The sequence below is a fragment of the Sus scrofa genome, chromosome 14, assembly GCF_054392235.1.
Source record: "Sus scrofa isolate SSC_HxYL_T2T_F1_AM1 chromosome 14, Sscrofa_HxYL_maternal_Yorkshire_Landrace_v2.0, whole genome shotgun sequence".
NCBI lineage: Eukaryota > Metazoa > Chordata > Mammalia > Artiodactyla > Suidae > Sus > Sus scrofa.
Genome location: NC_139396.1, coordinates 94,546,572 through 94,570,547, shown reverse-complemented (window position 1 = coordinate 94,570,547; position 23,976 = coordinate 94,546,572). Strand labels below are relative to the sequence as shown.

At 45.1% G+C, this 23,976-nt stretch overlaps 2 protein-coding genes across 4 annotated transcripts in view; both read right to left on the bottom strand.

Annotated features, from left to right (window-relative positions):
- The window catches only part of HK1 (hexokinase 1), a 122,996-nt gene that overhangs the window by 90,501 nt on the left and 8,519 nt on the right, over positions 1-23,976 (bottom strand). The window contains exons 2-4 of one of the 3 annotated variants that reach the window (XM_084992579.1): positions 15,503-15,700; positions 5,197-5,293; positions 1,478-1,525 (exon numbers count right to left, since the gene is read on the bottom strand). In XM_084992579.1, coding sequence (XP_084848705.1) covers positions 1,478-1,525; positions 5,197-5,223 — 75 coding nt within the window. In that variant the 5' untranslated portion in view covers positions 5,224-5,293; positions 15,503-15,700. Of the gene's footprint in view, positions 1-1,477; positions 1,526-5,196; positions 5,294-10,671; positions 10,848-15,502; positions 15,701-23,976 lie in introns of those variants that run through there. The other 2 variants (XM_084992578.1, XM_084992580.1) reach the window with 2 other exon arrangements.
- HKDC1 (hexokinase domain containing 1) overlaps positions 15,652-23,976 on the bottom strand; it is a 70,837-nt gene continuing 62,512 nt past the window's right edge. The window contains exon 19 of the transcript XR_014828010.1: positions 15,652-15,700. The gene's annotated coding sequence lies outside the window, so the exon portion shown is untranslated. The remainder of the gene's footprint in view (positions 15,701-23,976) is intronic.

The window sequence follows — 23,976 nt, the reverse complement described above, 5'->3', positions numbered from 1 at the left end:
AGAGCTCTCTATACGTGGCCCCACTGCCCGCCCCTGTCTGGTTTCCTGGATGCCCAAGGCTCATGCTCCTCACCGCTGACAGGCAGAACCCAATTTAATCACATGACACCTCACCTAAAGATTTTTCTGGACCCCATCCACAGAGTTCCTTAACCAGACAGGCCCACCCAACTTTATCAGCCTCCCCACCCCTGCTCTGCCACCAACTGTCTTCCTCACCAGCATCACCCAGTCAGCCTCTCCAGCCTTCCTTCCATCCTCTACAGGCTCTGCTCTCTCTGCTTGGATTGTCCTTCCTGGCTTTACAAATTCCTTCTTCAATCATGACCCTATGCAAACTCACTTCTTTCCAACCTTCCTTCTCTCCCCAAGACAAGGCTGATCCCTCCCTCATCTGGCTCTTAAGGTACATGTGACTTTATGTTGTAGCTTCTTTTTTTGCAGGCTGAGCTTCATTTCTCAGCCACAAGTCCTCAGAGGCTGAAGACTCTTACTCGTTTTTGAAAGAACAAAAATGTAGCTGTTCAATCAGTGGAACGAGGATCAGGGCGGAAATGGCTATGAAAGTAGACCCAGCCTTAAGCCTCACCTGGGACCAGATAACAGACCTAGATGCAGGAGAAATCAAGACTTACTGTACTTTACTCCCAGCAAGTTGGGTCTTAAAGACTCTACCTTACCACCTTTGGATGAAGGAAGCCACCTGAGAGCCACTTTTTTTTTTTTTTTTTTTTTTTTTTTTGTCTTTTTAGGGCCGCGCTCACGACATACAGAGATCCCCAGGCTAGGGGTTGAATCAGCCACAGCCACAGCAAAGCAGGATCCGAGCCATGTCTGCAACTACACCACAGCTCACAGCAATGCCGGATCCTTAACCCACTGAGCAAGGCCAGGGATTGAACCTGCATCCTCATGGATGCTAGTCAGATTCATTTCCCCTGAGCCACAATGGGGACTCTCTTAGATCCACTTTTGTTGCAATTTTAAAGATACTGTAAAGTGCCAGCTTGGGGAATGGGAGGGAAGGCGGGGGGCCACCACAAATAGCACAGAAAACTCTGATTTAGAACCACATGGGAAATGCCACTAGGGCAGATCTGAAACTTGTCCATGCTCCCGTGTGGAGGGGCTGGGTGCCTGGCATGCCTGATCCTGTGCAGGGAAAAGACAAGAGGGGAGACGTCCTTCCATTCTGTCTCCCGGTCTGTCCCATAGTCAGCATGCCACACAACTCTGAGTTGAGCATTTTGCTTCAGAGAAAAGGCTGAGAAGGGAGCCTCAGGAATCCCTGCCCTGTGGGGGTGGGCTGGGCCCAGTAGGAGCAATTAGTGGTAAGTGCCCTTCCTCACCCAGGAATCCACTGCAGGGCTGCTTGACTCTCTAAAACCATGATCTGAATTCCCCAAGGGACTTACCACACCATATATCTCTTTTATAGAAATACAGAGGAAATGGAAAGAATACTTAAGTTTCTTACCTTATTTTCATTAAGCGGGGGATGAATGTGCGTTTTGGTAGCTGTCCCCTAAAAGACAGGACAAGATAAGGTGTTATAAAGGCATGCAACTTGCATTCACAACATAATTGTGCTTATAATTAACCAGCTACATTCAGAAAGCAAAAGTAATTACGAGAAATCTTGAAATACCTAAGCAAATTCTACAATGATAAATGATTCTCTGGATGAAATGCAACAGAGCTCAGAAATGTCTAGTTCACAAATTTATTCACATCAACATTTATTTATTTTTAAATTTATTTTATTTTATTTTGCCTTTTTTTTTAGGGCTGTACCTGAGGCATATGGAAGTTCCCAGGCTAGGGGTCAAATCAGAGATACAGCTGCCGGCCTACGCCACAGCTACAGCAATGCCAGATACGAGCCACTTCTGTGACCTATACCACAGCTTATGGCAATGCCGGATCCTTAACCCACTGAGCAAGGCCAGGGGTTGAACCCACAACCTCATGGTTCCTAGTCAGATTCGTTTCTGCTGCACCACACTGGGAACTCCACACATTGACATTTATTAGGTGTTTACAAATGTGCCAGGCACTGTGCTAGGAGGTGGAGTTTCAAAGATGAAAAACAACAGCAATTCTGCCCTCAGGGAGCCCACAGTCCACTAGAGAAGATAGATGTGCCCATCAGTGATGAAAGAGCTACACCGGCTTAGCTGCTAGAGAGGCGTGTAGGGGACCTATGGGGACACAGGGATCTGTCTCTGCTAAACCACTGGCCCCACTGTGTCCCCAAGATTGCGGGGTGATATGCTTCCAGATGAGCATGGAGGGAATGTAGGCATCAGGCAGTGACCAGCCTGGTGACTTAGCATCCCGCCCTTCCATAATTCCTTTACAATTTCCCAGCCTACAGATTTGGGGAGCTGCTGCCAATCAAGAGACAGGCTCATGTGGATTTCTTCATGATGGCAGCTGAAGGGATAAGGAGGATCTAGTAAACTGACTGCAAAAAATGGCCTCTGTAGGTTCACCTCTCTGTGCCTAAGGTGTCACGTTTCTCCTTCCACAGCAACTCTGGAATTGGCTGTGTGACTTGCTTTGGCCAGAGGACAACAGCCACATGATGCAAGCAGGAGCTTGAGAATGTTTGTGCTGGGGGCTTGCCCTCTCTTGCTGCTCTTGGGACTCTTGCAAACACCACTCTCAGTAGGTGAGAAGGAATGGAATCCAGAGTGAGAGATCACAAGAGGAAAGCCTGCTTTACAAGGAAGGAGACTGAGGTTTCTAGAAGGTTGCAGAGCAGTCCACAGACATGCAGCCGGTCCCTGAGAGAACCAGCAGTAAACTGTGCAGCCTCCCTGAAGGGCAGCCCTATCTTTTCAGCACTTCTTGTCCTTCCTCGCATAGACAAGGCGATCAATAAATGTTTGCTGGTCATGAACTGCAAAGCCATGCCTTCTTCTAAGCAGGCTCCAAACAGAAGAAGCCCCATAGAAATCATGATCCTGGGGGAGCTAGGAAAGCAAGAAAAGGCATCAAGTGACCAGGGCAATCCAGGCAAGTTTTCCATATGCCCAAGGCCCAAACAGTCTAGGCTTTACACCAATACCCAGTGAGAGCAACCTTTTTGCCAAAAGGGCTCCAATGAATCCTTGCAGATAATTACAGGCCTAGAATCAAGAGTAAGGCAATGATGAAAAATACTGTTTGGAGTTTGGAATAGCCAGAGAACCAAGGAGAAAAAAACTGAATGAACTATGTAATTTTTGGTCCTTCCTCTTTTTGGGGAGGGGGGCTGCACCTGCAGCATGAGGAAGTTCCTGGGCCAGGGACTGAACCCAAGCCACAGCAGTGACAACGCTGGATTCTTAAATTCAAGGCCACCGGGGAACTCCCAGTCCTTCCTTAGATTAAGAGAAGGAATGCAGCATTCAGACATAACATTTCTAAGCTTGGAACAACTTGAAATATAATAACAACTTCTTAGGGAAGTTATGGTCTGAGTGGCGTGCCTCACCCTGAGCCTTGAGTCTGACATGGAGGTAGAAAGAGTACACACAGGCTTGGAGCCAGAGAGACCCAAGTTTATGTCCTGGATCTGCCCGTGACCAGCTGTGCAAACTTAAGCAAGTAATTTAACCTCTCTAAGCCTCAGTTCTGCCATCTGAGAATGATACCTCCTTTGTTGGGCCTTTATGAAACTTAAAGGAGACTATGTAAAGTGAAGTGACTGGCATGGGTCCTGCTCATGAAATGGATTCATACAGAGGCACAGGGCAACAACCCCAGCTTCCCCTGGGCTATTTCAGATATCACAGCAATCTCCAACTCCTCGGTTTTCAAGCTTGTGTCTGAGACCCTAGAGCCCATGTTCCTCTCTCTGGACCCCAAGTACCATGGAGGACCGGCCCTAGACCCACGGATTGACCTGAACTCTGAGTGCCAGGGCTTGAGCCTGCTGACTGCCACGTGGGACCTGTGGACACTAACTTCTTTGTGCCACCTCTCCAAGGCTGGCCTGGCCTGCTTTAAATGCTCAGTGGCATCCTGCTTGGGTCTGGCAAAGCCGGGCAGGGGCACAGGAAGGGGACATTGGGGACCAGGAGAGGTGGCCGTGACATCTCAGACAAACCTCCTGGTTTGGAGGTACTCCTGCTTCCCCAGAGCAGGAAAACTTGTCTCACCCTGGTTGTGGAGTAAAGGAGGAGAGGAGAAGGAAGAGGTGTCGGAGGCCCAAGCCCACAGGGTCTCCCCACCATAACCAAACAGGCGCCTCAGATTTGCAAAACAGACTAAGGCCGAGCTTCTCTCCGGAGGTTAGAAATGGGGTCAAATCCAGTTCTCTCAAAGCCCTGTGGTAGGAAGGATGTATCTGGGCTACACTTCGAAAAGTTCCTCTTGGAAATGATGAAGGGGGCATTTTAAACCAGTCCTGCAGGACTGAGGGAAAAGCCCCCAGCCCCACCCTGTATGCCCAAGCCCCCCACCTGAGGCCAAAGCAGCTCCCGGCCAGAGCTTGCACTCCCTCCCCACTTGCAGCAGCTATTTGGGAACTAATTCATGATCCAAGGACTGACCTGGGAAAAGCCATCATAAAGCAAACAGGCCAGGATATAGCAGTGGTTGAGACGCTGCTGTAAGAGAGTTCTGTCCCCAGGGCACTAGCCCTGCATTTGTCCTTGGGCTTAAACACCCACTCACCCCAGTGCTTCTATCTTCCAAATTGCAAAAAGGGAGCGATTGCAGTCTTTGCTCCAGAGGGGCCATCTGCAGCACAGGCTAATTGAAAACGAGTCCGCCACTCAGAAGAACATAATTTGTCCTGTAAACATTTCCCAGAGTGTGTTTCAACATCCAGGGGGGGGCCAAAACTCCCTGTAAGAGGTAGGAATGGGCATCCGCTTTTACATGGCAACGTGGAATCTGGCCAAGGAAGGCTTCTCTTAGAACAAGCCACACTCCGCTATTCATTGCACATTCATGCCTTTGCAGCATGACTGTCTAGAAGCGATTAACCAGCGAGGTTACACAAATGATCCTTTGGCTCCCCTTGGTCAGACCTCTCTGGCTGGTGGAAGTTAAACTGCACAGATAGTTAGAGGCCGATCTGAGGGGCCCCCGCTTTGTTCCATAATAGGACCCTAATGTAGCATCCTGCCAGAGAGAGTGGGCTGAGTGGGCAGTGGTGCATGTGACCATGAGAAGTGAGAGAAAAGCTGGGGCAGCTCTTACCCATCCTTGCTGGCAGGTCTGCCCCATGGTGGGGAGGACATCTGTTGTGCCCGGCTCGTTTCTTCTCTTTCGTGCTCAGCAGCGGGGGTTGGGGTGCCTGGAGAAAAGCAAAGCCCAAAAGTAGTAGTGTCAGGGCTTGGTCAGCCTCGTCCTGTCCTAGTCAATTGAGGCTAAATACCCAGATACTGAGGGCCAGGGGCAAGGCTGCAGGCCCTGTTTCCAGAAGCATCTGTAATCCCAAGTACACTGTCATGAGGTTCCTGGCAGGATTTCATCCCCAAAGAAATTCCCAAGACCCTTGTCTGCAGGTGGTGCCTCATCCCAACTAGAGCCTCCTGCTTACAAAGAGGTCGGGGATTGGGTGCTTCTTTGGCTGGAAATCAAATAGGTACGGAAATGAGCCAAGACAACTTCCAAAGGCCAATACTGCAGTAGTGTGGCCTCCATCACAGTGTCATTCTTTTCCCCTGTTGAATTTAAACACGGTAGGGAGTTTCTCTGGCTAAAAAAAATACTTTGCTAATTATAAAAGCAGTGCACACTTGGAGATCCCCCTGTGGTACAACTAGATAGGTGGTGTCTCTGCAGCACCAAGACGCAGGTTCGATCCCGAGCCTGGTACATTGGGTTAAAGGATCCATTGCAGCTGCAGCTTGGATCTGATCCCTGGCCTGGGTACTCCATATGCTGCAGGGTGGCCAGAAAAGAAAAGAAAAGAAAAGAAATTCATACTCAGCACTTTTCTGAAAAAGTCAGAAAATACAGGCAAGTAGGAGTTCCTGTCGTGGCACAGTAGAAACAAATCTGACTAGGAACCATGAGGTTGTGGGTTCGATCCCTGGCCTTGCTCAGTGGGTTAAAGATCTAGCATTGCCATAAGCTGTGGTGTAGGCTGCAGTCAAGGCTCAGATCCAATGTTGCTATGGCCGTGGCGTAGACCGGCAGCTGTAGCTCTGATTGGATTGGACCCCTGGCCTGGGAACCTCCATATGCCGCATGTGCGGCCCTAAAAAGAAAAAAAAATACAGGTAGTTTAGAATTTTAAATCATCTGTAGTCTTACAGCCATAAGCTCATTTTGATACATACCCTTTCTTAAATTTTTTTTCCAGATAACTGCATACCAATAACAACACAATAATGGAATAATGGAGTGGAATAATGCTATAATATACTTTTTCTTTTTTTTTTTGCTTTTTAGGGCTGCACCTGTGGCATATGGAAGTTTCCAGGCTAGGAGTCAAATTGGAACTGCAGCTACCAGCCTACACCACAACCACGGCAACATGGGATCTGAGCCATGTTTGTAACTTACACCACAGCTCATGGCAACACCAGATCCTTAACCCACTGAGCAAGGCCAGGGATGGAACCCACATCCTCATGGATACTAGTCAGATTCGTTTCTGCTGAGCCAAGACAGGAACTCCCATAACATAAAGTCTACTTTTTTCCATGGAATAATATATTCTGAAAATATTTTATAAAAAATTTTAAAGTTAAAAAAACTTTTCATGTCAATTAATCAGGACCTCATCATTTTTTATGGGTTATACTGAATAGGCACCTTGTAATTCACATATAGAAAGGCTAATTCAAGAATCCTTATTCAGGAGTTCCCGTCGTGGCGCAGTGGTTAACGAATCTGACTGGGAACCATGAGGTTGCGGGTTCAGTCCCTGCCCTTACTCAGTGGGTTAATGAGATCCGGCGTTGCCGTGAGCTGTGGTGTAGGTTGCAGACGCGGCTCGGATCCCACGTTGCTGTGGCTCTGGCGTAGGCTAGTGGCTACAGCTCCGATTAGACCCCTAGCCTGGGAACCTCCATATGCTGCAGGAGCGGCCCAAGAAATAGCAAAAAAAAAAAAAAAAAAAAAGACAAAAAACAAACAAACAAACAAAAAGAATCCTTATTCAATAAATGCCAAATAACCTAAGCCAAAATTCATAGTAATTTTATTGTCTCTACCATATCATGAACAGCTTACAAATATTATGTGATTTGCCTAACAATAAGTGTGCTGCAGCAAATCCAAAAGCCTCCTTACTATTTGAGGCCTTTTCAGTTCTAGGACAGTTAGCCAAGAGTCCAAGCTTCTAAACAGTGGCGTAAGCTGGGCAGCCAGCCACTGAATCCTGATGTTTCAGGGTTTGTGAATTCTGCTAGAATTGGTCCTGGCAGGATACCTGGCACCCCTGACACCCAAAACCCTCCCTGGTCCATTGAGAGGCATAAACAAAATTTGTAGGATTGCTTTGTTACTTGTTTATCTAAACAAAATTTGATTTAAAGCTCATATTTAATTCCTTCATCCTATGAGTTTCTAGAAAAGACACAGAACCTGATTGTAATATATTCTTCAAAGAACTCAGTACTTGTCTGATATTTACTTGATGGTTGCCCCTCACCCCCCAATTAGAGGATAAGCTCCCAGGGTGCATAGATTTTATGTGTCTCCGGTTCTAAGCACATAGTAGGTATTGAACGCAGCCTCAAGGTCAAGCTGCTTGGAGCCCTACTCTGCCATGTACTAGCCTTGGCTCTGGGAAAGTTACTTTAGCCTATCCGAAACTGTTTCCTCAACTGAAAAATGGGGATAATAACTGTAATAATGGAGCTGCATAGTAATGAGGTATGTGAATTTAAACAGCCCACTTAGAATTATGCTTGGCACCTAGACGGTGTTCAACATATGTTAGTTAACAATTATTCTTGCTGATGGATTAACACGTTTCTGAAGTTCAAAACAGTTGTGAAGGCAAGAGGGCTTTTACTGGGAGCCATCAATAGCTTATAATCGGAGGCATGGCCTATTCAGAGGTGGCTTAGGGCAGTAGGTCCACAGGGAGGGTGCTATTTGCTGGGGTAACAGAAGACAGCATCAGAACTTTTATTTATGACATTTAAAATCTTATCCGGAGTTCCCGTCATGGCTTGGTGGTTAACGAATCCGACTTGGAACCATGAGGTTGCGGGTTCGATCCCTGCCCTTGCTCAGTGGGTTAATGATCCAGTGTTGCCATGAGCTGTGGTGTAGGTCGAAGACGTGGCTCGGATCCTGCATTGCTGTGGCTGTTGCATAGGCTGGCAGCTACAGCTCCGATTATACCCCTAGCCTGGGAACCTCCATATGCCGCAGGAGCGGCCCAAGAAATAATAATAATAATAATAATAATAATAATAATAATAATAATAATAATAAATAACAATAATAAATAATAATAATAATAAATAAAAAATAAATAAAATCTTATCCTATAAAAAAAAGACAAAATAAACTAACAAAATAAAATGAAATCTCACCCTATAATTTCTTTAGGCTATTCTTTACTATGCAAATAGTATTTTAGTACATTACTAAATGACTAAATTAGTATTATTAGTATTACGGCCACACCTGTGGCATATGCAAGTTCCTGGGCTAGGGGTCAAATTGGAGCTGCAGCTGAGGCCTACACCACAGCCACAGCAACACAGGATTCGAGCCTTGTCTGTGACCTATACCACAGCTTGTGGCAACACGGGCTCCTTACCCCACTGAGTGAGGCCAGGGATCGAATCTGCATCCTCACAGATACTATGTGAGGTTCTTAACCACTGAGCCACAAAATGAACTCCACTAAAATATTTTAGTGCACTACTAAAAGACATAATTTAGTACATTAGTAATTACTAAGTATGTTATTTTAGTACACACACACATAGAGAGAAAGAGAGAGAGAGAGAGTCATTGCTGGAAGTCAGTTCTTTATATGAAGTCCCTTGTAAAAACAAAGCAGAATAAAAAACAACCCAAAAATAAGGGGCAGGGCGAAACTTTTTTAAATGTTTATTTTTTTTTTAAATTGAGGTATAATTCACATACTGAAAGATTCACTTTTAAAAGTATGTATATAATTCTGTGGTTTTAGTATATTCATAAAGTTATGCAACCATCCCCACTATCTAACTCCAGAACATTTTCATCACCCAAAAAAGAAAACTTGTGTCCTTCAGTAGTCACTTCCCTACTCAGCCCTCCCCGCAGCCCCTGGCAACCACTAGCCTAACTTTCTTCTCTGTGGATTTACCTATTCTGAACATTCCACATAGGTGGAATCATTCATGTATATAATCTCAAAATGATTAAAAATACATGCATTTGGGGCTGTGTCTCCAAATATATTTTACTTATAGAGTGCATGATCAAACAGGTTTGGAGAGACCTGGCTGGAAGTGGAAAGCCTTCTTGGTTTTACCCCAGGCTCCTCTGTCGATTTGCTATGCAGACACTGACAGGAGGCAATAGGCTCCATCAACTCAGGGCTAATGAAATTCCAACTGTGCTGGCATAGTCTAAAGCAGAACATGATCTTAGCATAACAAACATTCTGCTTTGTAATTTATGATTTACTTTGTTTTTATAAAACGATGTTCTAATTATGCTAGATAGACTAATGGTTAAAAGAGCAATGCAGCCTGGGCCTGACCTCAATCCTTGCTCCACTGCTTACTGAACTTCTCTAAGTTTCTTTGTCTGTAAAGTAGGGGTAATAATAGGTGAGAATTCATAAGCTTTTCCCTTTGGCATCAGAATTGGGCCTTAGCTTAATGCTTGAGCTCTGTTCCTCTGCCTAGCTGAGTCAAATACATTTTAGAGCAGCACCTACTATGATAAAGACAACTCTGCTTGGTAGATTGCTTCTGGGTTGGAAGAACTCTAAATACTAGATGGAATGCCATGGCTTTGGATTTTCCTGAGAGAGGCAACTCTTGTCCCCTGCAGGGACCCTGGAGGATGTCCCTATGCAGTCATTAACAAGAGAATTTGGCTTCCGTGGGGCAGGAGGCTTTGAAGCTGAGAGGAACCCTGCACCCGCCCAGTGAGATCTTGTCTGTTCCTGTCTGTGGGCTGCTGCACGGACTCCCTCAGAGAAAAAGTACTTGGTTTTGCGCTGCCAGCAAACTGTGGTTCCTGTCTTACAGCCTTATGCACAGAATTGGGCCAAGTGTGGCCTGTGGCAATCTTTGAATCTAGAGGTTTAGCAAAGCCTAGGAACTCTCCTGATGGCCCTTGCAGATTAAGTAACGCAGAGAGCCTGGCAAGCTGTAAGTAACTGAGAAGCGACAACTGTAAATACTAAATAAATGGCCATTATTATGATGATGAATGTTTTATCTACACTTACCAATTCATAGTGGGCAAGAGATTATTCTAATCCTGAGAAGTCCAGGTGAGGGAATCAAGCTGCCAGATAGAGCCCCATTATGAAATATGAGAAACTACCTCTTTGTAATCTCAAAGGAGAAATTATACAAATAATTCACCAAATATTTATTTGTACTAGATGTTAGGAGAACTGTAGTGGAAAAAATGGACACAGTCCCTGCCCTTGCAGAGCTTATCACAATTAAAGAGCAATTATAGTGCACGGTGATAAGGGAAGAACTATATATATTTAGGAATCCAAGAAGATTTCTCAGGGTTAACACCAACCTGGGAGTTCCTGCTGTGGCACAGAAGGTTAAGGATCTGGCATTGTCTCTGCAGTGTCTCAGGTTGCTGCTAAGGCGTGGGGTCAGTCCTCAGCCCAGTGCAGGATATGATCCCAGGCCTTGGAACTTTCATAGCCTGCAGGTGCAGCCAAAAAAAAAAAAAAAAAAAAAGAAAAGGGAAGAAAGAAAGAAGAACACCAACCTATGGCCCAGGGCATGGAATCCTAGGTTGGATAAAGATCAGAACACTGGGAGTTCCCGTCATGGCTCAGCGGAAATGAATCTGACTAGCATCTATGAGGATGCAGGTTCGATCCCTGACCTTGCTCAGTGGGTTAAGGATCCGGCATTGCCATGAGCTGTGGTACAGGTCACAGATGCAGCTTGGATCTTGAGTTGTTGTGGCTGTGGTGTAGGCTGGGAGCTGTAGCTCCGATTCAACCCCCAGCCTGGGAACCTCCATATGCTGTGGGTGCGGCCCTAAAAAGACAACAACAACAGCAAAATTGGAGCCCTGTCACTCACCCTCTCCCATGGTCACTGTACACATGCAGATCATCGCAACCGTGGACAGGCCTCTTTGCATCCATACCCTTGAGTAGTTCCCAAACAGAGAGACCTGAGGCTTGGCCAATAGAAACTGTGCCACAAGGAAAAAACTCAGGAAGTACCTACATAGGAGGAGCTTACTCTCTCTGGTTGCTCTGGGGATCCCTGCCACTGCTGTCATGGGAAGAAGCCCCTCTGGCCTACCGGATGATGAGAGGCTACAGTGGGGAAAAACAGCCATCCCACTTGAGTATCTTAGGCCAGCCAGCCCCCCAGCCAACCAGGGAGTTAACTGAGCTGCAGAAGTGAGCCTGACCAAGACCAGCTACATCTGGTTCAGATCTACAGAACCACAGTGATACTGTGATTTACAATAAGATATAAATATACATTTACAAATATTTGTATATTTGGTCTTTGTCCCTGTTCCTGGCACATAGCTCCTAAAACCCTTGTAATTTCCTAAGTGATAAAAGCAATGGGAGAAGCTTTTTGTTATAATAGTTGGTCTTTTGGCCTCAACTCCAATTCCTGCAGTAGTCCAGAGTGATAAAGGGGAGTACCTTGCTGTTCATAACAAGCCCCTTTCAACCATACTTGAGTTTTTGTTAATGAGAATGGGGCTGGTTGCCAGGGGAGCAACCCTGTGATTTGAGGATTGGAATTTCAGGCTCCTCCCCATCTCTTTCCCTCCCCACCTCTGGGGAAGGGACAGGGACTAGAGGATGAATTAATCATCAATGTCAGTGATTCAATCAATCATGCCTATGTATTGAAGCTTCCTCAAAAACCCAGAAGGAAGGCTGTTCAGAGAGCTTCTGGGTTGGTGAACACACGGAGGTGCTGGGAGAAAGGGTGGGGGGGTGCCCAGAGAGGCATGGAATCTCCAAGCCCCTTCCACATACTTTGCCCTGTGTATCTCTTCTACCTGGCTGTTCCTAAGTTCTATCCTTTTATAATAAACTGGTAGTCTAGTTATTTACTTTTATAATAAAAGTAAAACTGTTTTCTTCATTTTATTTTTGCTTTTTAGGGCCACGCTCGCGGCATATGGAGGTTCCCAGGCCAGGGGTCAAATCAGAGCTGCAGCTGCTGGCCTATGCCACAGCCAAAGCAATGCCAGATCCTTGACCCACTGAGCAAGGCCAGGGATCAAACCTGTGTCCTCATGGATGCTAGTCAGGTTCATTAACTGCTGAGCCATGACGACAACTCCTAAACTATTTTCTTGAGTTCTCAGAGCTGCTCCAGCAAATTAATCAAACTTGAGTGGGGGATTGTGGAAAACTCCTATCTACAGTCAATTGGTCAGAAGCACAAGCGACCACCTGGATTTGCAATTAGCATCAAAGTGAGGGTTCTGGGAGTTCCCATCGTGGAGCAGTGGAAGCAAATCCAACTAGGAACCATGAGGTGGCAGGTTTGATCCCTGGCTTTGCTCAGTGGGTTAAGGATCCGGTGTTGCCATGAGCTGTGGTGTAGGCCATAGATGCAGCTCGGATCTGGTGTGGCTGTGGCATAGGCCGGCAGATGTAGCTCCAATTAGACCCCCAGCCTGGGAACCTCCATATGCCACGGGTGAGGCCCTGAAAAGACGAAAAGTCAAAAAAGAAAGAAAGAAAGAAAGAAAGTGAGGGTTCGGGGTTCGGGAGATGGTCTTGTTGGGACTGAGCCCTTAACTTGTGGGGTTGATAGATGGTGTCAGAACTGAGTTACGTTATAAGACATTCTATAATTCTGGTGACCAGAATTATATTCTATCCATTTGGTGACTAGACGTGTTCAGCGTGAGTAGGTAGGAGGTACACAGGTGAAACGTGTCTTCCTTTACAAACATTCAGCTGAGCCCAGCCCAAATTGCTGAAACACAGAATCATGAGCTTCTTGTTTTAAGCCACAAAGTATGGGGGTGGCTTTTAGTGGAACAGTCAATAGCTGAGCCCTCCAGGAGGAGGCTGTAAAGGAAGAGCCCTAACCTGGGAGTGAGAGAGCCCACTCACTCCAATCCTGGGTCCATCACCTGTTACCCAAAAGGTCTCAGGGAAGATGCTTCACCTCTCCAAACCTCAGTGTCACCAGATAACAACTGCTCTCCTGTCTACCTCAGTGAGTCTTAATGAAGTTCTCATACAACTACTTGGACCCCTTGTGAGGGAGCTACTAGCATGGTCTGAATAGCACCTGGCCATGAAGAAACTGTGTTGTTTAATAATTATTAATAAAGCCATAAGAATAAAGAGCTGCATTCACACTTTTTTTTTTTGGATTTTTAGGGCTGCACTCACAGTATATGGAGGTTCCCAGGCTAGGGGTCCAATTGGAGGATCCGAGCCGCATCTGTGACCTACACCACAGTTCATGGCAATGCCAGATCCTTAACCCACTGAGCAAGGCCAGGGATTGAACCCACGGGATTAAGACCCTCATGGATCTTAGTCAGGTTTGTTAACCACTGAGCTACAATGGGAACTCCCGCATTCACACTTCTTATACATTTTCTCATTTGATCCTGGTAACACCATCACAAGGGGGATACTATGCTCCTAAATTATAAATGAAGATGCTGACATTCAGTGGGGGGCTGTAACTTGCTCAAGGTCACATAGCAGGACACAGGGAGACAAGCATGGGCGCAGATCCTACAGACTCTAGAGCCCTCTCAGTTCCCCCTCCATATGCTGCCTCTCCTCCAGAGGCATTCTGCCCTCTTGGCGCCTCAGCCTCCTGAATGCTGGAGTGGGGTGAATCACACACTCCCCAGCTCCAGGACCTTCACAAGGAGAGTTTGCAGGAGCTGAGCTGCCCACTAGCATTCAAAGCAGTTCATCAACAAATTCCACATGCACTCTGCCTTCCTTTCTGATACTCGGGCAGTTTCCCAAGTCCAGTTCAAACACTGCCCTGGATCACCAAAGCAATTTTACAGAGAATAAACCTACATCTTTCCCATTTGGGTTTATTTCTCAAAGACCCCAAGAGTCTTTCTATGACAGAGAAGGTTATGACACTTCCACTTCTTCCTTGCCTCCTATCTGCAGTTACCCCGGAGACAGGAGCCAGGGGAGAAAGGAACTCTCAAGACTGGCCCAGGGCACTCCGTTTGAAGGTCATTCAAAGCAGCATTTCTTTTTGTCAAGAGACTGCTTGGCCCAGAGTTCATGTAGAAATTGGTGGCATATCCACTGGCCCACTATGGTCCCTTCTGCACACACACCCTACTTCCTGCTGGAAGCAGGCACTCCCCATCAACTCGGTTTTCCCAGGAGCCCATCAGTCTCTCTCTCTAGGACCCACACAGTTCTCTCTGCAGCTCTCTCCTCAGAATTTAAAGCATCTGTGTAAACTGAGTGTCGCCCTTCCCCCAAAGCTTGCACAGGCACCCTCATAACACAGTTTCAAAGCAGATGCTTCATTTCTTGTCATTTACCTGAATTTAGGGATCCTGATATCCCAACATTTTAACAACAGAAAAATCCACAATTCATTTGCATCTACCAATGGCTGGATTCTTAGTTGGCTTCCAGCTATGTTTTCTTGTCTTCTTTTAGCCTATTTATCAGCGAACAGGAACCCCCTAATCAACTGACTTCCCACCTTTCCCTCTGGCAAGTCACTTAGCATAATTGTAACTAGAATTTATTGAGGGCATTTTATTTGTCAGGCACCACTGCAAACAAGTCAAGACGTTAATTTATAAGAACTCATTATAAGTAACATTAGTCCATTTTACAGATGAGGAAACCGAGGCTCAAAGAGATCAAATAACCTCCCGAGATCACAGAGCAGGCAAGCAGTAGAACTGAGACCTGAGATCAGGCTGGCTCCAGTTCCTGCACTCTCCAGCCCTTGACTACACTCCCCCCCAACAGCAGAGCTTCAGCTCAGACACTGAAGTTAATAAGAACGGCAAATAGTACTCAGGGGAGAGAGGCCTTTTACAATTTATGAAGCTATGATAAACACCAGTACAGCATTTGCCTTTTTAAAAAAGATCGCACTGTAGGTAACATTATCCTAGTTACTTCAAATAGACCTAACTGGAATGACTTTGGGTCAAGTTACAAATCACTGAGTAACCCTGGGAAAGTGTTTGTCCCTCTCTGGGCCTCCTTAGTCAAGTAAGCAGGTTAAACTCCAGGGTCTATGCTTCAAGATCATGAGACTTGAGAATCTCTTTATTTGACCTGTTTTATAGAGAAGGACAGGAAACTGCCAAAAGCAGAGGGTCGGGAGGGTGTGGCTGGGGGAAGAGTGAGACCACCAGGGTTTGGCTGCCCACTCACTTGCCTTGGGATGACTTGAGACACCTCTGCCGGCTCTTCACTTGGTCTCACATTCATTTTTCCAAAAGGACAACATATGCTGCCTTGCAACCCAACTGCGGATTCTTGGCACGAAGCGGGTGTGGGTGAGTGTTTGGCTCTTTTCTTCCTTGGGAACAATGCTCTGGGTAGCAGTTCTTTAGTTGGTTAGCTGAAGTCCTGAGAACAGAAAGGGACAAAAGATGCATTTGTCACAATATCAGGAGCCAAGGACTAGAAGGGGTAGAGCCTGGAAGGAAGGGTGCAGGCCTCGTTCCCAATGAAGAGGATGTTACTGTGGCCTTGTGGGCAGCGGCTGGGGCACTTGGTGCCCTTGACAGGCAGATACTGCTTCATGGTTATGAAGTTCTTTATCCTACTGGGACTTCACAGAAGCTGGGGTGGGGGGGAGGAATGGTGACAATGGTGCAGAGGGTGGTAAAGATGGTGATGACAATGGCAGCCTGTGTGCACGGAGCCCTCAAGTGTGCCAGGCACTGTGTGGAAGACTCCCTGTGTATTGACTCCAGAAGTGTCCCACCAACATCAGGAAGTAGAGGCCATTTACTTACTTCCAGGGAAGCTGAAGCTTAGACAGGATGAGTCGGGTGCTCATGGAAATGCAACGGAAGCAGAGCTGGGTTTTGAACTTGGATCCCTCCCACCTGGAGCTTTAACTTTTCATTCTATGGGTGCAGTAGCCGAGGCTTAGAGCTAGCAAGTAGCTCAGAACTAGTAAAACCATTGTGGTGTTTAAAATTGGGGCGGGGGAACTGAATGCCCAAGTTGATGGAAAAAATAGAGACGGTAAAACCTCTGGTTAGTGGCAGATGGAGTAGGAGTAGACCTGAGCCAAGAGTCCTCGTGACTGTCCCAGACCACCTCCTTCCTTCTTCCCATCAACAGGTACCTCTTTCAGGACAAGAAACTGTTCGTCCACAATCCTGGGGGCAGCCTACTATAGGCGCTCCACCTGCCCCTTCACCTCTTTCCTACTGTTCTTAAATCCTGCCCTCATGGAGCTTACAGTCTCTGGAGGAGAGAGAGGTTAAAGAAGAAGTCACATGAATTACTGTTACAAACAGTGCGTTGTCTGTGGGAACCCTCAAGAAGAGGTACAGGGAGACACATCTAATCCTGGAAGTGCATGGATGACTTCCCAGAGTACTGTGGACCAGGGACACCTTGGTCTGGGTCAGAGTTTTCTTTGAGACTCTCGAGGAGGGAGAAGTGAGCTTTTTTTTCTTTTCTTCCTTTTTAGGGCCTTACCCTTGGCATACAGAAATTCCCAGGCTAGGGATTTAATCAGAGCTTCAGCTACCAGCCTACACCACAGCCACAGCCACAGCAGATCAATGCTGCCCCTGCTACCTACTCCACATCTTGCAGCAATGCTGGAACCTTAACCTACTAAGCAAGGCCAGGAATCAAAGCCACATCCTCATGGAAACTATGTTGGGTTCTTAACTCACTGAGCCACAGCAGGAACTCCAAGAGAGGAGTGAACCTTGATAAAAGAGGAGAAGAAGGGATTGGCAGAGATGTTCCCTAAAATTTATTAATCCACCCCTCCAGACTTGGGCCATGCTGAGAGTAGGCTGGCTTAGGTCTCAGAGGCAGTGGCTCCCAAAGTGTGGTCTTTGGACCAGTGGCAGCAGCTTTACCTGAGGACTTGTTAGAAATGCACATTCTCAGGCCCTGCCACAGACCTACTGAATTGAAAATGCTGGGGATGGAGCTAACAACCTGTGTTTAACCAGCCCTCCTGGCCATTCTGCAACTTGCTGAAGTTGAGAACCACGTCCTAGACGCCCACAGCCAAGTGGATCCACCCGCTGAAAGTATAATATAGGTCCTGGTTCTCTCCTACTCTCTCATATGCTCCACATGGAGGAAGGATTCATAGATGTTCTGAGAGTAGGTCTATAGGGTCTGCAGTTGTAAAGAGAAATTGGACACATTGATTGATGGAGTTAGAGACAGAGGATAAAATACAAGGATTTTAGCAATTCAGACATTCATTGCCCCAGGGATGAGACTCTAGGAGGTAAAAGCATATTCTTTGAGAATTGGAAAGCACCGAGCATACCATGTGCTACTCCTACCCTGTCCAACACAAGATCTGGGTAGGTGGGACCTCACCCTTTAAAGCAGCCTTTTCTAGGACTTCTCCTGTGGTGCAGTGAGTTAAGAATCCAGTGTGTCACTGCAGCGGCTCAGGTCACTGCTGTGGCTCGGGATCAGCCCCTGGCCTGGGGACTTCCACATGCCACGGGTAAGGCCGAAAAAAGAAGAAAAACAAACAAAGAAAAGTAGCCTTTTCCATTGTTGGCTGGTCATGTCTGAGATGAAATTTCCCTCCTTCTGACTTCCTGTCATGGGCCTTAGTTCTCTGGGTGCTTGCTAAGGATATCCACTTCTTGGAGTTCCCACTGTGGTGCAAAGCGTTAAGGATATGGCATTATCACAGCTGTGGTGTAGGTCGTAGCTGGTCTCAGGTTTGATCCCTGGCCTGGGAACTTCCATAAGCCGTGGGTGCAGCCAAAAAATAAAAATAAAAATAAATTAAAAATCCATTTCTTTCCCACAACCTCCCAAGGATGATAATCACACTTATCCAAGGTTCTTAGGAAAGACACAATCACCGACTAACCAAAATACAGAAGGCCCTGGACTCATAAATGCGTTTATTAAAGCAAGAAAGAACATGACAGAAATTTCCAACACACATGTCCTTCAATTGGGCCTGCTGACATGAGGATGGTTTTGTGGGTTGGTCCACATTCTGGAGAATGTTAAACAAAAATTACAAGGATCTGACTCCTAACTCTGGCCCAAGTCTTTGAAGCCCCCTAGCTGACTGACACTCCTCCCATGTGGTTTCTTTAAGTCCTGCCTTCATGATTTGGCTGGTTAGGAAGACAGTTTTGGACTATATATTTCAACTATCTACTTTGCAGCCAGAATCTACTTCGTTTCTGAAGGAAAGAGTCCTCAGAATGTGTTTTGTATGTCATTCTGAGGATTCTCATCACATCCAACCAATTCTATGTTCATTCACACATTCACGTAACCGTTCTGCACATCTAAGCCCAGCAGCCCACACTCGGAGTTCCTGTCATGGCTCAGTGGTTAACAAAACCAACTAGTATCCATGAGGACACGGGTTCAATCCCTGGCCTTGCTCAATGGTTTAGGGATCCAGCATTGCCGTGAGATGTGGTGTAGGTTGCAGGTGCAGCTCAGATCTTCGTTGCTGTGGCTGTGGCGTAGGCCAGCAGCTATAGCTCTGATGTGGCCCCTGGCCTGGGAACCTCCATATGCTGTAGGTGTGGCCCTAAAAAAAAAAAAAGAAAAAGAAGAAAAGCCCAGCCCACCCTCCTCAGTTTGCCTATGATTTCTTCTCTAAATCAAGAAAACTTAAAAAAAAAAAGAAAGAAAGAAAACTAAGACAAACCCGAGACAAATTCGATTCCAAAGAATATGCTGACAAAAGGTTCAGCAAAAACAAAACGTGACAGGATATAAAACTTACACTCTCACGATCTCCCAGCATCCTTCGTGACATGAGGAAGAGGGCAGAGAGATGATTAGCCCATTTCAAAGAGAGCCAGACTGAAGCCCAGAAAGACATAAAACACAGGGTCCTGCCTCTCAGCCCGGCCAACCCACCACCACTCAGTCCTCCCAGTCCTGGGAAGGCTCTCTGGACACCACTGTCTGCAGATGATATCAGTCCTTGGGGCCTTGCCTTCAACCAAAACAAAATGTCAAGAGAAACTTACTATGAAATGGGGCTCTGATACTTCTTGAAAAAGACGGTCTTTGGAGAATCACATCGAGATAAAAGGTCATTCTTCTGAGGCTGGAATCACAGCTTCTCTATGCTCTTGATGATGTTGGACAAAAATGTGACCACATGATTTTAAACTGGCTTTCCACCAAACGCCAGAGAGCCAGCTCATTTGCCCATCATCTCGTAACAACAGGAGCCAAACCTCTGTTTCATTTTTACCAAAAAAAAAAAAAAAAAAGGACTCCATCCTACCACAACAGTCCATTGAATTCAGGCCTCTATACAGAGGAAGCAAAAGACTTCCTAATCTCAAGCAAAAAATGCCAGCTATGTGCTCCCACAGGGTTCCAGTCCCCTGGAGGCGCAGGGCACCAGGGCTATCACAATAACCTCCCAGCTGATCCACAGTTCAATTCTCTTTTGTGCAAAACTCCAGACACTGCCCAAGAGTTCAGATTCAAGCTTCAATCTCAGGTCAGTCCACTCTGTGCTCCCCCAGAAGCATGCCCTGACCTCACCAGTGGACTCAGAAATCTAGGCAGACTAGAATCTGGGGCCCAGACACTGACCACACAGCTCTAGCTCTCTTTTAGAGGAGAGGTGGATGTCCAGTCTCACCAGTCAGTGCTGTCTTATACCAGACACAAGAGAGAAAGGGTGTGGATGAGTGGTGGGGATTGTGTGTCCCATACCAAAGAAAAACGAGCCAAGCAGGCATAGCATGAGCGGTAACTGCTTTATACTATGCTTTAGGGGTCAGAGGAAATGACAGGTGGTTCCAAGAAGAGGGATTTGACCTGGGATATTGCCTGTTAGTTTCTCCTTTCCTATGCCCCTTCAGATTTAATTTTGTGCCCAGCTCTGTCCTCCACAGTTCACCATAAAATATACTGTGTTTTTATCAGCACTGGGTATCTGTTAAATATAATTTTATTTAGGGTTTTATTTTATTTTACTATTTTTCCTTTTTTGTCTTTTTAGGGCCGCACCTGCAGCATACGGAAGTTCCCAGGCTAGAAATCGGAGCTGTAGCTGCTGGCCTACACCACAGCCACAGCAATGCAGGATCTAAGTTGTGTCTGCGACCTGCAACATAGCTCATGGCAACACCAGATCCTTAACCCACTGAGCAAGGCCAGGGATCCAACCTGCATTCTTATGGATGCTAGTCAGATTCGTTTCCACTGAGCCATGACAAGAACTCCTATTTAGGATTTTAAAGAGCTATTAAAAAAAGACATAAATCAGGAGATCCTTCTGTGGCACAGCAGGTTAGGAATCTAGCGACTCTGTGGTGGCACAGGTTTGATCCCAGGCCTGGTGGAGTGGATTAAGGATCTGGCATTGCCATAGCTGTGGCAGAGGTCACAGCTGCTGTGTGGACATGTCCATATGCTGTGAGTGTGGCCAAAAAAGAAAATTACATAAATCGTAATTGTTATCCATGATGTACTGGTTAAACCAAAGAGAGTTAGATACAGAGTAATGTATAGAGGAGAATCCCATATTTTTTAGGTTTTTATTTTTTCTATTATGGTTGTTTTACATTGTTCTGTCAATTTTTGCTGTACACACACATATACACACACACACACTTTTTCTCACATTATCCTCCATCATTTTCCATCGCAAGTGACTAGATATAGTTAGAATCCCATTTTTATTACCACTGCCACAAACAAAAACAACCACATCTGTGTGTATCAATTGCACCACATGAGATGTCTGTTCTTCTGGGTGAAAAATGGTGAAGATTAGAGAGGAGTTATTTAAAATCTGCTCCTTCTTCCCCCTTCATATAACCTGAGATAGTCACTTCCTGCTCCTTCACCAGGGGCAGGAATATCTCAGACTCCAGTACAGGTGTCCATGGAGTAAGATCAGGGTACAAGCCCTGCTTGGGGAAAGATCTGGGAAAGCAGGTGAGGCTTGACTAGCCTCAGGCATTCGCTCACTCTGCCCAAGGCTGGTACGTGATAACCCAGTAGGAGGTTTCCTCCCCAGCATTGAGACTAAAGGCCAACCTCTAAAACCCTGAGCAAGGGAGACACCTGGGGGGTAACAGGAGTGTTTAATGGAAGCTGAAGACTCTCCATCCTAGAGCCCCACCTCTCCCCTGACCATGAACTTACTGGGACTAACTCAGACTAGACTCTAGCCTTGGGCTCTAACTCAATACACATTCCAAGACAGAGTAGTGGGTAACCCTTGGGTGAATATAAACTCACCAGGCAAAACTAACTAGACATCTGAAAAAAAAAAAAAAACTATCTGAAAAGAAGATCAACAAACTAGGCAACATGTGCCACTTGAAGCAGAAATATGACTAGGCAGAACAAGAATGTAAAAGAAGGATGATAGAAATACTTAATAAGATAAAGAAGAAGTATGTGAAATAAGATATGGAGTTATTTTTAAACTAGAAATATTATCTATGAAGAATAATATAGATCAAAAATAACCATAGGAATTCCTGTCATGGCTCAGTGGTTAACGAATCTGACTAGCATCCACAAGGACGCAGAACTGATTCCTGGCCTTGCTCGGTGGGTTAAGGATCCAGTGTTGCTGTGAGCTGTGGTGGAGGTCGCAGACATGGCTCAGAGCTGGCGTTGCTGTGGCTGTGGCGTAGGCTCCGATCTGACCCCTAGCCTGGGAACCTCCATATGCCATGGGTGCAGCCCTAAAAAAAAGAGAAAAAAAAAAAAAGAAAATTAGGCAAATATTTATATATAGATAGATATTATATATATATTTCTAGATAGGACACAGAAAACACAAGGGAGAAAGGAAAACAACAAATTAGACTTCATCAAAATTTAAAAAATTTGTCCTTTGAAAGACATAAGAAAACAAAAGGCAAAAATATAATAGATGTTTACATCTATTAAAATGGATATGGCTAAAGAATGAGATGTGGAATAGACATTTTTCCACAGAAGACATACAAATCCACAACAGATACAGAAAAAGGTGCTCCACTTCGCTAATCATCAGGGAAATGCAAATTGAAACTACAAACCTGTCTCACTATTAGAAGAAAAGGCAAGAAATAAATGTTGGTGAGGAGATGAAGAAAAGGGAAACTTTGCGCTTTGCTGATGGGAATGTACATTTGTTCAGCTACTAGGGAAAACAGTAGAAGATTCCTCAAAAAATTTAAAATAGAAATACCACATGATCCGACAATTCCACGCCGGGTGGCCATCTGAAGGAAATATCCGCACTTTCATGTTTGCTGCAGCATTATTTATAATAATCGAGATGCAGAAACAACCTAAGTAGCCATCAGTGGAAAAATGGATAAAGAAAATGTGGTATCTATGTATAAGGAAAAACATTCAGCCATAAAAAGAGAAGGAAACCCTGCCATTTGCACTAACATAGATGGACCTTGAGGGCATTATGCTAACCTAAATAAAATATACAGAGAAAGGTAAAATACCATATAATCTCAACTATGTGTGGAGTCTAAAAATACCAAGCTCTCAGACACAGAGAACAGTGATTACCAAAGGTGAGGGGTAAGGGGATGGACGGGCAAAATGGGTGAAGGTGATCAAAAGGTACAAACTTCCAGTTATAGGATAAATAATTCCCGGGGACGTAACAAAGTATTATGACTATATTATATATTTGAAAATTACTAAGAGTAAATTTTTAAAGTTCTCATCAAATTGTTAACTATGTGTGATAAAGAATTTTAACTAAACTTGTCGTGATATTTATTTTGCAATGTACCCATATATCAAATTATGTTGTACACCTGAAACTAGTACTATATGTCAATTATATCTCAACAGAATATTTTTAAATACCAATTTGTTTTATGTTGTCATACAATATAATACATTCTCTTATCACTACCTAATAAAACTGGAAATCAAGATAAAAATATCAGAAAAGGGAGGGAGGGAAGGAAGGAAGGAAAAAAAGAAGGAAGGAAGGGAGAAAAAATTAATTGGCTAGGCTTAAGGCAAGTTATATAAAACTCAAGAAGAAAATATGAGTAAATCTTCTCAGCCTTGGGTTAGGCAATGATTCTCTTTTTTTCTTTCTTTCTTTTTTTTTTTTTCTTTGCTTTTTAGGGCCGCACCTGTGGCATAAGGAAGTTCCCAGGCTAGGGGTCTAATTGAAGCTGTAGCTGCCAGCCTACATCAGAGCCACAGCAACGCAAGATCCAAGCTGCATCTGTGACCTATACCATAGCTCACAGCAATGCCAGATCTGCAACCCCCTGAGCGAGGCCAGGGATTGAACCCACAACCTCATGGTTCCTAGTCAGATTTGTTTCCACTGTGCCACGACAGGAACTCCTAGGCAATGGTTTTCCATATATAACACCAAAAGTACAAACAAAAGAAAAAAATTAATCAGACTTTTTGAAAACTATAACTTACATGCTTCCAAGGACATTACCTAGAAAATGAAAAGGCAATCCACCAAAATAGAAGAAACTATTTGTAAATCATACATCTGAAAACAGTTTAGAATTCATAATAAAGAAGACTTAAAACTCAACAACAAAAAAGAGAAATAACCAATTTTTTAATGGGCTAAGGATTTTAGTAGACATGACTCCAAAGAAGATATACAAATAGCCAACAAGCACATAATAAGATGTTCAATATTATCATTAGTCACTAGGGAAATGAAAATC